The sequence below is a fragment of the Zootoca vivipara genome, chromosome 6 (assembly GCF_965207765.1).
Source record: "Zootoca vivipara chromosome 6, rZooViv2.hap1.1, whole genome shotgun sequence".
In the NCBI taxonomy this organism is placed as follows: Eukaryota; Metazoa; Chordata; class Lepidosauria; order Squamata; family Lacertidae; genus Zootoca; species Zootoca vivipara.
Genome location: NC_142589.1, coordinates 23,219,322 through 23,232,356, shown reverse-complemented (window position 1 = coordinate 23,232,356; position 13,035 = coordinate 23,219,322). Strand labels below are relative to the sequence as shown.

At 49.7% G+C, this 13,035-nt stretch overlaps 1 protein-coding gene across 1 annotated transcript in view; it reads right to left on the bottom strand.

The window, feature by feature from the left end:
* Window positions 1-4,765: 4,765 nt before the first annotated feature.
* GPR153 (G protein-coupled receptor 153) overlaps window positions 4,766-13,035 on the bottom strand; it is a 28,467-nt gene continuing 20,197 nt past the window's right edge. Inside the window, exons 4-6 of the mRNA XM_088671781.1 lie at window positions 8,761-8,950; window positions 7,467-7,651; window positions 4,766-6,152 (exon numbers count right to left, since the gene is read on the bottom strand). Coding sequence (XP_088527907.1) covers window positions 5,325-6,152; window positions 7,467-7,651; window positions 8,761-8,950 — 1,203 coding nt within the window. The 3' untranslated portion in view covers window positions 4,766-5,324. The remainder of the gene's footprint in view (window positions 6,153-7,466; window positions 7,652-8,760; window positions 8,951-13,035) is intronic.

Below are 13,035 nucleotides of genomic sequence, written 5' to 3'. Positions count from 1 at the left end.
CAGAAAGTTTGTCTTTGCACAGCGTGGAACGTCACCAAGAGAAAGGGACAGAACACAAAACAGAAATGGGAGTCTTTTTCGGAGCAGGCCGAGAGAAGCCTCAACGCTGGAATAAACACTCCCCACCCCCCACCCTGTGGTCTTCTAGCAGTAGAAAGGTATTGCCTGGCTGGGTCTATGAATTTTAGCAGCCATTATAGTATTCTTTATTAAGGGTGCCAAGGTGGTGGGTTTTTTCTTCTTTAAAAAAAGTATTATTTCTCAAAAGGTCAGTAAAAACGTGGGGTCTGATTTCTGAGATACGGTGACCCTCCCAACAGGTTTGGAAAAGTATTGCCTTGTGACACTACAAAGAGTTAAAAAGATACAGTACGACAAAAGGGTTAAGCATCTCATCTTGCCCACCCCACCCCTTACCTGACTGCTTTTTGCAAAAAAGAAATCCAATAGGCTCATCAACTGGACTATCAATATTCATCAGATAGTACCAGCATCGTTATTGTCAAACCCTTAAAAGGCACAACATCCATAATATATTTGTGGGGAGGTGGAATATCAAGTGGTTGGAATAATAATAATAATAATAAAAACAGCGCCCCAGAAGTCTGTTGGTCACGCCACAGCGACCAAGAAGTTTGTTGGTCACACCACAGAGAGCCGTGGCTGGTTTCCTGGCCAACATCTATTTCCCTGTGGGGGGAGGCAGTTTTGTTCCAAAGGTGCAACCTCCACAGTTAGCCTTCAAATGATTACTGCTCCTCAGGACTCCCCCCCCCCCCGAGATGGAACAGTCCCTCCTTTGGACATTCAATGGTGGACGCAGCGAAAGAGCCCCTTTCTGGAAGCCACAACCCAAACTGACTGATCTCTTCTCAGCAACTGGTGTCCTTCTTCCCCTTGCGAACACACAATGGGGGGGGGGGAGACACCCCATCCCGTGGCATGTGCGAGAACAAACTGCACTCGAGATGAAGTAAGGGACCATCGCAACTCCTCTGAGCTACCCTTTTTTGACACAGGCGCTGCTGCTGCTGCACCGGTTCAGACGCAAGTTAGCATCCGTAAGCATGAGGACTAGAAGCATGCTTTTTCGGCGCTGCTGTTGTTTTCTAATAAAAGGAAGAAAAGCACTTCTGGGCCCTGGAACCTGCCTTTTGAGATGTCCTGCCCTGATCCCCCACCCCCTCTGTGGATTTCATAACGATGGGGTGAGGGGAATAAATCTTCTACAATGATGAAAACAGTACACATTTCAAAGCGCAACTACTACCACCCCACCAGATGTTTTTGAATCCTCCACATCCCCCACACTACAAATATAGGCGTGCATAACAACCCCTTCCTCGAACTATGAGGAAAATACTCATCCTCCCAAAGGCCCCATATTTATTCTTATAGGGAATAAATTATGAATGATGCCAACCTACATTTTGGAAAGCTGTCTCCAGATGTGGCACCCAAGACAGGTGGCCATCCTAAAACAGATTGGGGCACTTGAACCAATGCATCAACTGTGCATCGTTTTCTTTTTCAAGTTGTGGACCATATGATGGCAAACAGGCAAGCCGTTGTTCCTTCCTGTATCTCTCAAACATTTGTATTGTTATACAGTATGTAATAGGAACTGCATTGCTACCCCCACCCCCAATACCAATACAGTAATTCTTTTCAGGGATTGTGACCGAAAGGATGCAAATTTGCATTTTGTGTGTTATGTTTCATTTCAATTTCGTCGCATCGTCTTTCTTTATTTCTTCACTCCTTGCATGTTGTTGAAGTGTATGTTCTTTCTTAAATAATCAAAAATCCAACAGGAAAAAAATAAGGAACACCCAACATGTTTCAGCGAAATGAGAACATTCATCCACAGCACAGGATTGCAGCTCTGTTATCAAGGCAGCATCTGCCTCGGATGTGGGGGGACGCTCAAAGAAATTATCAATTTCCAGCATCACAAAGTGGTACAGCCTGCTCTCCACCACTGGACTCTATCATCTCATTCTGCTCTGCTTGCAGAAGGTCCCAGGTCCAATCCTGGCAGCATCTCCAAGTGGGGAGTATGCAGAGAATGTCCCCTATGCCTGAAACCCTGGAAGAACCATTGCTGCCACTCAGTGTGGACAATGTACTGAGTGAGATGAACCAGTTTGGTCTCAGCGCAAAGCAGTGTCCTAGGTGTAGATCTGCCCAGTGAAGGGATGAAAACAGCCATGGACAATGCAGGTTGATTTCAAAAGCTGTGTGCAAATAAGTTTTGAAGATGGAGGAAAAGGAACATCTCATATTTCTGCCTGCTCTTCGGCAGCTAAAAGGCACAGATCCCATTTCTGCTGCTCCAGGGAGTAGGGCCCGCACCATGGGGTGGTAATAATAATAATAATAATAATAATAATAATAATAATAATAATAATAATAATTTATACCCCACCCATCTGGCTGGGTTTCCCCAGCCACTCTGGGTGGCTACCAACAGATTATTATTAACAATAATAATAAAGCGATAAAACTTCAAACATTAAAAACCTCCCTAAACCAGGGCTGCCTTCAGATGTCTTCTAAAAGTCAGATACAGTGGTACCTCTACTTACGAATTTAATGCGTTCCGAACGCACATTTGTAAGTCAAAAAAATTGTAAGTCGAATCCCATACGAATGCATTGGGAGAAAAAATTCGTAAGTAGAAGCAACACTATCTAAAAATTCATAAGTAGAAAAAATTCTATCTAAACCACATCCAAGATGGCGGATGGAGCTCCATTTGTAAGTAGAAACATTCGTAAGTAGAGTTATTCGTAAGTAGAGGTACCAATGTAGTTGTTTATTTCCTTGACATCTGATGGGAGGGCATTCCACAGGGTGGGTGCCACTACCGAGAAGGGCCTCCACCTGGTTCCCTGTAGCTTCACTTTTCGCAGTGAGGGAACCGGCAGAAGGCCTTCGGAGCTGGACTTCAGTGTCCGGGCTGAAGAATGGGGTTGGAGACGCTCCTTCAAAGGACGAGAAAGGAGATTCTGATGAAGAACGGTCTGACGGCAAGAGCTGTTTGACAGCGGAATGGACAACCTCAGAAGGTGGTGGACTCTCCTTCCTTGGAGGTTTCTAAGCAGCGGTTGGATGGCCACCTGTCATGGATTCTCTCTAGCTGCGGATCCTGCACCACAGGGGGTTGCACTAGATTAGACTTGAAATGGTGGCAAATCCAGACATTAGCTGAACGTAAACAAGCACCGAATCTGGTTCTATCTTAGCTCAGGGAAGCTTCTCTCGTGACTCCATTGGGAGAACCTCCTGCCCCAGAGGGAGGAGACTGTTTGACAGTGCAACTGAAAGCCAAAATGTTGAGGACTCTACAAATACTAACTCCCTCCCTCCCCTCCCTTCTCCACTTGCCCTCATTCCTTTCCCGGGCATCTATTTCCCTAAAGCAAACCTTTTCGTCTCCCCTGCTACCAAGACAACATCACACACACAGTCGTGCACGCGAGACGGAACTCAAGCAGGAAACTTTGTGCTGACCCTATTGGTCATAACATTCACTTGCCCCATGCTTAACTGGAAAAAGTGACAGTGGCCAGGGGTTCAAAGCAGCCTGAAAGAGAGGCCCAGTCTCCCCACCCTGCCATCACATAATGTGCTTTCAAATAAATAACTGTGAGGGAACTCTTGGTGATTAATTTTTGCTGCTGGGGCCAGCTGAACTTCCACTTCCCACCAGCTGATTTTCAGGTTCAAAGAGCAGCATGGGGCTGTTTACAAAGGGGCTTTCAAACAGCCCCGTGCTGCGCTTTGAAGTCCCGACAACCAACTGGGCCTTCAAAGCACAGTGGCGTAGTCAGGTGATTTGCAGGTGGGCAGCCGCTTCCACCAGTCAAATTTGGCCCATCAGGGATGGGGAGATAAGGATCCAGCCCAATGGCTAGAAAGGATTCCCTCCCCACCAGTACCAAAGACATGCCACCCTACATACAGAAAAACCAGAAAGGTGACGATCCCCTCCCATCATTGTCCAATCAAGCAGGCTGAAAACCGTAGCCCCAGCTGCAACACTACAATTTGAATGATGCATGCAAGTGGTGCTCCAGGCCACACAGCAGGGGCACTGCAGCGATGCCATGATTTTGTCTTTTAAAAAAATATCACTGGGTGTTCCTGGGGCTCAGGAGAGAACAGGAGGATGGGTTACAGCTTTGGCCCCTAATCCTGTGCCTGTCGTGCTTTTTCACCCCTGGAGAAATGCCCATTGCAGGGGGTTGGACTAGATGATCCTAGAATCATAAAGCAGAGTTTCTACCTGCAATCTGTTGCTTCAGATCAGACAGAGGCAGCCAATCAAGCCATTGTGGGTGGCAGGGCTTTGACACTGGAAAGGTGGTGGTGGCGGCGAAATATCCACCCTGTGGGCCAAGTGTGTGTGTCAGAAGCTGCTGCCTGAGTCCCAGGAACAGAGGGGGGGGGGGAAGCCCCAAATGCCAACATAGACAAAACCCTTATTCCAGCCAAATATTGCTGGACTCCCAAGTCCCAGCAGCCCATTTAACCAACAGTTTCTTCTCTCTCCTTGCCTATCAGCTGCCTGGCTAGATTCCACAGGGGGCTCATCCTGCAACACCCTACGGCTCAGGGGATGGGGCATATCAGCACGGAGCTTTGCACCTGCCTCAAACCCTTTGCTTGTGCAGTGGTATCATGGACAAATGGAACACAAACACACAGCTCTTGTCCCGCGAACCAGGACTGATGGGGGAAACACAGACTGCTTTGCCACCCTGCCAACAGCCCCCTCTGAGAAATTCGGTAACACCCCACCACCCCACCCCACCCGCCTGCAAGCCCGAAGCTTTCGCCAACAGCCTCATCCAGGGGACGCATCGTGGGGTCATTTGATACAGAAAACTCATGCATAACTTTACATTGTCTTAGAAAGTACCAGGTGCGGGACACGGGATTATTAAAAAAATGGAAAATTCCTGATCGGGCCCAGCTAGCCGCTGCAGCTGGAAGGAAGGAAGGAAGAGGGGAAGTGCACCCCACCGCCCTCCTGCTGGCGAGGTCTGGTTCAGCCAAGAGGGACATGGGTCTCTAAGCTGCTCCACTGCAGCTCCCAGGTCCTCAAATCGTCCTTGCCGCCCTCCTCCTTCTCCTCCATCCTCCTGCTTTTTTGCAAAACACGCAAGAGAGGCTGGAGTTTTGGTTTCTTTGGTGCTGTGCCCAGTCCTCTTTAAATAAACAACAAAAACCTGGACTCTGAAGAAGAGGAGACTTTTCCCGAGAGAAAGAGAGAAAACTGAACAGGACCCGCCAGTGGCTTCCGGTGCTTTATGCTTCTAGGAGCTTGAACCCATGGAATCCGAGTGGTATGTGGCGTACCCGGAGGAGGCTGAGGGCGTGCTCAGGAAGCTGCTGGTGCTGCCCTTGCTTCCGCCCTTCCGGAGCTCCTCCTGGCCCCCCCAGGAGGGGCTGAGGCCTGTCCGGAAGCCCTCCGGCTCGGAGCAGCAGCTGCTGGCTGGGCGTTCCTCGGGAGCCTCGTACAGCTGGATGCGGATCTGCTCCAGGCACGGGGCGTCAGCGCTGCCTTTAGGGAAGAAGTTCTTGGCATCCTCCTGAGCCAGGAAAGGCCCTGGGACCGCCAGGGAGCATCCCCGGCCTTGGGCCGAGAGGCGCCGCAAGCCCTGAGGTTCCCGCTCGAAAGTGGTCAAGGGGAAGTTGGCGAGGGTGGCCGAGCAGTGGCGGAACGTGTCTGGGATGAGGGAGACGGACGCAGAGCGCAGAGGGCCTTTCCTGGGGCTCGGCAAGGGGCTAGTGTCGATGAAGTAGTTCACCCCTTCCTCCTTGCTGAAGAACCTGTAGTCTCCAGGCCCCCCGCTGCCGCCGCCACCGCCCTTGTAGTAGTCTTCCGGAGGGAAGGGCCTGAGGGACAAGGTGCTCTCAGCGGACTTCCGACGCCTGCGGTGTGGGTGCTGCCCTTCCTCTTGATAGGACAGGAGGCTGCTGCTGCTCCTCCGGCGCTCGTAGCCGTGCCCCCGTGGGAGGAGGAGCTGGGCCAGGCTGGCGGCCATGTCCCCGCTGGCCCCCCAGTGCTGGAGGTAGGCTGAGATCTGGCTCGTCGTCCAAATGTCCGTTTCGTCGTGGGAGAAGCGCCGGGTGGGGGGGACCTGCGGGAGGAGGAACGGAGAAGCTTCAGAGTGATTGCCGCCTCTGCGCCGGGGTCAAGGGCCCTCAAAGGCCACATTCACATCATACCGTTGAAGCACTGTGATACCACTTAGAACAGTCATGGCTTCTCCCAAGGAATTCTGGGAAGGGGGCGGAGAGTTGTTTGTAGGCCCCTATTCTCCTCACAGAGATACAACTCCTTGTGAAGAGGGTTTGGTTGTTTCACAACTCTGGGGATTGTAGTTCTGTGAGAGGAATTGAAGGGACCTCCTAACAGCTCTACCCTTCCCAGAATTCTTCGGGGGAAGCCATGACTGTTTAAAGTGGTATCATAGCGCTTTATATGGAAGGCGTGAATGTGGCCCTGGAGCACCCACAGGGCAGCCACCCCTGTTCCACAATTTCTCTGACAGGTGCCTTAGAAAGGGTTCTTGGAGCTGTGCAAGACAATTCATTTGAACAATTATTCCGCTTTAAACAGTCATGTCCTCCCACTAGAGAATTCTGGGAACTGTACATCTCTCAGTCAGTAGAGCATGAGACTCTTAATCTCAGGGTTGTGGGTTCGAGCCCCACATTGGGCAAGATTCCTGCATTGCTGGGGTTCAACTAGATGACCCTCGTGGTACCTTCCAACTCTACAATTCTATGTTTCTAGGAAACCCTATCCTATGCATGTTTGCTCTGAATTAGGTGAAGGGAACTTAACTCCAGGACCGAGCAGTAAGCTGCAACGTGACACCTCTAATGCTTCTGAGCTCCTTTTCACACCATCCACAGTTGACAGGAGCTCGGCAGATGGGAACTGGGACTTGGAGATGGACGCATGGTTTTTTAAGACGGCTGAAAGCGAAAAGCAGCCGGAGGGGAGGAATGGGCCTTGTGTAGGGTGCAAGGAGGGGCAGAGCAGCACCATCACTGCTAAAGAACACAGGAGTGCCATTACATTAGCTGTGATCCCTGCATTACAGCGGGTTGGACTACATGACCTTTGGGGAGTCCCTCTTAACTTGACAATTATATGATTACATTTTCCCCATTCTCCTCCCTGGTAGAAAGCAGTTACAGTTTTACTTCTCCTGTTCATTGGGATGCAACTCAAACCCCTCTGCAGCTCAGTGGTTAGAGCACCTGCTTCCCATTCAGAAGGACCCAGTAAAGCTGGAAAAGATTCCCTGTCTGAAAACCCGGAGACTCGGAGAACTGGACAGGCCACTGACCTCCAGTTAGTGGAGGTGTTACTGATCTAGGTGGCCGTGTGATCTGACTTGGTATTTTAAGGCAGCTATACCTGTATTCCTCCCCCCCCTTACCTGCAGATACTGCATCTTGTCCTCTGGGGGAGGCTTTGTAGTGTAGGCTTGGGGGAGGCCCCTCTCCAGGGCCGAGAGGTCATATTTGGCAATGTGGTCCAAGGTCAGGGCGTCCCCAGCAAAGTTGTAATCGTAGGGCCGCTCGTACATCAGGTCTGTATGGATCACTCCGTCCAGGCTGTTTTCTGCAGTCCCAGAGGAAGGAAAGATGCATTAAAAAGGGTGGGGTGGGGTCCACTGCTAAGAACTTTGGGTGAAGGGGTCGGGGCCGCAGCCCTGCAGGACCCACTCCTCCAAGATGTCAAAGCCCACCTCTCTAATTTCTTTGGGAGGGGGGGTTCCTTGGGTGGGGAGTAAGCAGCAAGTTTCTCCTCTTTCACATTGTGTGGCAGGACTTTGGAACTCCCTGCCTATTGATATCAGGCAGTCTCCTTCGCCAGACTCTTTCCGGCACCTGCTAAATAGTTTTGTTGAGGCAAGCCTGTCCAGCTATGTAGGATGTTGCCATGCGCTCCGATCCATTTTTTTAAATTGCCGATTTAAGTTCTTTTCTGAATGTTTTAAGTAGTGGCTGCCTTTTTAAAACTGTTTTCACTGGTAATTCTTATTGCTTTCTTCCCTTTCGTAAACCGCTCTGAAGTCTTGGTGTTTTTTTTTTTAATAATAATTTTTATTGATTTTACAACAAAAAGAAACAGCACAATATAAGAATAACAATAAACACAATAACAATAAACACAACAATATGAAAATAACAATAAACACAATAAAACAACATTAAAAAGACAAATACAGTACAGAAACCCAAATGCAAAATCTTGGTTTTTACACCCAAGTGAAATATAGAAATTCCACAAACACCCTAAATAAAACACGTTATGGGGAATACAAGGAAGGGTAGGTAGAGTCAGCATTCCACCTGAATCCTCACTAGGACATTAACAGATAGACTATGCTGGAGGGCAGGGATGAATGCGGACAGATATAACTGCACTCTAGGGAGCTGGATTAACTCACCCTTTAAGCCCCTTCTGATTCTACAACTTACTTGGGCCAGGAGGGGCACATGGAAGGCATTTGCTTGCTGGCTGCCTTGGTTTCTTCCTGGTCTTGTCCATCATTTCCTACCACTCCCAAACATCAGCCTTGCAACTGAAGAGGACTGAGGTCCAACCAAGATGCTGTCCTCCATTCATGTAGGAAGGTCACAGTGCCCAGGACTGGACTGGCCTGGCCAAACACCCCCCCTCCAGAATTCGGGGGACTCCCACCCCCCCCCAAAATCACCACTCACCTTCCCCCACATCGTCATTGGCCATGACGGCCACACACTTCTCCCAGACGGACTTGATATCGGCTCGGTACCGGTCACAACCCCAGAGGAAAAGCGGGAGCAGGAGGGACTGGACGACTGAGCACCAGAGGACACAGAGGATCATCCAGTTGTAGGCCACGTCCGACTTCAAGCTGGCAAAGCTTACTACCTGCAGGACAAGGCACCAGGGACGTCGGTAGGGGCTCCTAACAGGCCCTCAAGACTCTCACGGTGGGCAGTTGGCACATTGGCTGGTGGGGTATCTAATGCAGCTGCATTGTGGAAGCTAAGCTGGTCTCAAGCTGGTCAGGGTGCCTGCCTGCTTGGGACTCTCACAGACCCTGACTTGAGTTTCACAGAAAATAGGAAGGGTATAAGTATAGGGTTGTTCGTTTTTTTTAAAAGTCCTTCACGCAGCGCATAGCTGAACTGCAGCCCTCACTCCCACAGGGAGGCAGTGGTGGTTTTAAGAGAGAATAAGACAAATTCATGGAGGGACTATTGATGGCTACTATTCTCTGCCTCCTAAGTTAGATGCAACAACGCTTCTGAAAACCAGTTGCTGGAGACCACTGGAGTGGGGTGGGTGCTCCTGTTGGTTTCCCTTTGGAGCATCTGGGAGAATAGGAGGCTGAACTGGATCAGGCCATTGGCCTGATCCAGCAGGCTCTTCTTATGATCTTAAGCAGAGTGCAAGATGATGGTGGAGCTCCAAATCAGCTTGGATCTCGTGACGGTTTCAAGAGGAAACGTGAGAGAAGGCAGTAGATGACCGAGCAGATTGGCATAGGAACATAAGAAGGTTTCTGCTGGATCAGGCCAACTTGGGAGGACCATCTAGTTCAGTATCCTGTTGTTCTCTGTGTGGCCAACCAGATGCCTGTGTGAAACCAGCAAGCAGGACCCAAGCAAAAGGGCGGCACTCTCTCCTCCTGTGGTTTCCAGCAGCTGGTGTTCAGTAGCATGACTACCTCTGACCATAGAGGCAGAGCATGGCTAGCAGTCATGGATAGCCGCCTCCTCCTCCTCCATGAATCTGCCCAATCCTCTTTGAAAGCCATCCAAGTGGGTGGTCAACCCTGCCGCCTGTGGGAGTGAGCTGCATAGCTTAATGAAGAAGGACTTTCTTTCACCTGTCCTGGAGAGACACGACTCTTCCCTTTATACAGAAGGCGCATCCTGTGCAAAGGTATGTACCTTCCTGCTGTACAAAAGGAGATAGGTTTCTACACGGGAGCAAACCTCTCTCTTCTCCATCCAAACAAGCAAGAGGCATCACCAATGACACATGGAGTCTGTTGAGTCCATCTTGTTCAGCATAGCCTACACAGACTGGCAGGTTCCCTCTAAGACAGCAGGCAGATATTCTCTCCCAACTTTTTTCTGTGGAGCTGGGAATTGAAGTTGGGAACTTCTGCGTGCAATGCAGATGGCTCTACTTACTGAGCTGTGGCCCTTTCCCAGCTAGGCAGAAGCAGTCAAAGAGGGCATGGTCAGTAAGGGGACGTGGCCTGGGCAGAATTCTGAGATCCAGGGAAAGGTTCCTGCCCCAAAGAGCTTACAGTCTCAACTGAGACAGAGGTATGTGATGGTGACACAATGCATAAGGAAGGCATTTAAATTCATATTATTTTATTTTTTATTTATTCTGAAAGGCAAGGGACTCACTCCACCATTTAGCATTGAAGTCTAGTGGCAAAAAGCCTTTTCTTTCCCTAGTGGAGCAGATTTCCTTTTTGCCAGCCTCAGCTCTGTTTGGAGACTCAAAATCGCTGCACGGACATTCGGCCTGCCCAATGCAAAGCCACCCAATTAATAACATCTTTGAATTTAAATTGGGGGCCAGAGGGGTGAGGTTAGTGAGGGTAGATGGGAGGGGAGCCAAAACCGGAACACGAGGACATTTATATCAATCAGGGCTAGAAAACAGAGGTTTCCCCCACTGTTAATCAATGTTTCATTAACACCCCCAGTGCAAGCCAAATTCAAATTAACTTAATTTGATCTTTATAAATTGAGTGCGTAATGTCTCTCAGCAGAACAGAGCCGTGGCGGTGAATCAGGCTTGAAGTACATGAGGGAGGATTTCGGTTTGCGGGTGGGCGAGTGGGAAGGAGGAGAACCTCATTTCCATTTTTATAAAAGAAAAGGAACGGAGGAAGGAAGAGCTACAGAATGCTGCTTCCAAGAAGAACAGCCCCCACTACCCAATCAGACACATCCTACCCCCCCTCCTGCTGCAGCTGCCATACGTTTGCAAATTGTGCAGCCATGTGGGTGGAGGCAGTATTGCATAGTGGTTAGATTGCTGGAGAGGTGTGGGTGGGTGAGGTGTGGAATCCCGGTTCAAATCCCCATCCCACTGGAAGTTTCACTGGGTGACCTTAGCCTAATCTGTCTCTCTCTCGGCCTAACCCTACTGTGGACTACTCTTAACATGCTCAATGTGGGGATGCCTTCGGAAAGGGAGCTTTTCGAGAATGCTGCAGCCAGGCTGCTGATGGGAGCCAGTTACAAGGGAACAGAGGCAGCAGTCCCTAGCAGTCTAATAACAGCAAACTCAGAGATTCCACAGTCCAAACAGGACTCTTTAAAAAAGGCAGGATTTGTTCTCCATTGACTAAGACAAACCCTTGATGGCTCAGATATCACATCTACACACAGGAAGAGTCCTCTATCCATTTCCATCGCTAGGCCCTGTTCCACTCAACTGATTCGCAAAGTCTCTTTTGAAAGCCCAAGATCAGGATACGGAGACAAAACCTGCAAACATTCCACTTAGTAATGTTTGCTCAGAGACCCCCTTAAGGTTAACATCTCAGCAACGCTCCCTTCACTGTGATGCCCAAGCCAAGAGAGCTCTTCCATGACATCGGAGCAGCTAAGCCAATGGCAGCCCAAGCTGGCTGTGACGCCTCCCCTCCCTCTCTCCATCCTGACCTCAGAGCAGGCTGACTGCTTGAGGGTGGACAGCGCTGTCATCCGCAATTGTAAGAGTTTTAGAGATGAAAGAGGAGTGATCTGCTGAATTTCACTCTGTCTTTTAGGGTGTAAACTGCAGCAGAGATTCTCCCACCCCAGTTCTTCCCTTGAGGCCCAGCACCTTTTCCAAACACACACATCAAAGGAACACAGAGTTCTTTCCACTCGCTCAAACTGTACATCCTTTCCCTCTCCCTCCTGGCCTCCAGGGAATGAGCAATCTGAAAAGAAATTCTGTTGCTGTCCAGCCCCACCACCCCAGCAGCTAAAATTCTGTCAATCCTGTAAGATTTAACCCTCTTTAAAAAAGCATGAGAGATCAGCTAGTTACTTAGTTGGGGGGCAGTTTGGGCAGCAAAGAAATAAAATGGACACACATTGGGTTCTCTCTGTTTTATGTCAATGACTTTCCCTTTGCTTTCCAAACAAGGAGAGGGAGTGTAGCTTCTTGGCTAAGAAGCCAAGATGCTGTGGATCCCCGAATCCCCACTTCAAATCTGGGCATAGCCCGGTGGGACGCTTAGCAAGCCACTGTTTAGCCAGCCTCCAACTCACTCCCATCTACCGGTATGTTACGGATTGATCTTCAGAGGTCTGCCACCTAGTGGGTTATTCAAAGGAATCCTGGCAGACACAAAAGGAAAAAGAATCTCAGTGGCTGATAGGAACTCATCTGCCTATACTGAGTTTACATAACAACATGAGAAAGAGCCTGCTGGATCAGGCCAACGGCCCACCTAGTCCAGCAACCTGTTCCCACCTTGGCTGACCAGGTGCCCCAGTGGGAAACCAGCAAGCAGGACCCGAGCACAAGAACACCCTCTGCCCTCCTGTAGCTGCCAGCGACTGGTATTCAGAAGGATCGTTGCACCCAAATGTGGCGGCAGAGCAGAACCATCACTGGCTAGTAGCCAGTGATAGCCTACTCTTCCATGAATTTGTCCGATTCTCTTTTAAAGCCATCCAAGTTGGTGGCCCTCATTGCCTCCTGCAGGAGGGAATTCCATAGTTTAACTGCATAAATAAGTCCTTTATTTTATCTGTCTTGAATTTTGGACGGCAACGAGTTCTAGTGTTATGAGAGGTGGGGACTTTTCCCTATCCTTGGGGGCCCCTTTCAATTCTGCAGTGATGATTGGCTGGCCCCACACAAGGAAAAAACCAACTCTGCCCTGATCAGCCTATCTCAATATTGATTCATTGGACTTTGATCTGCCACTGACCCTCCATGGGAAGGACTTGCGTGCTTGGCTACAAGCTGCTTCCTGCCAT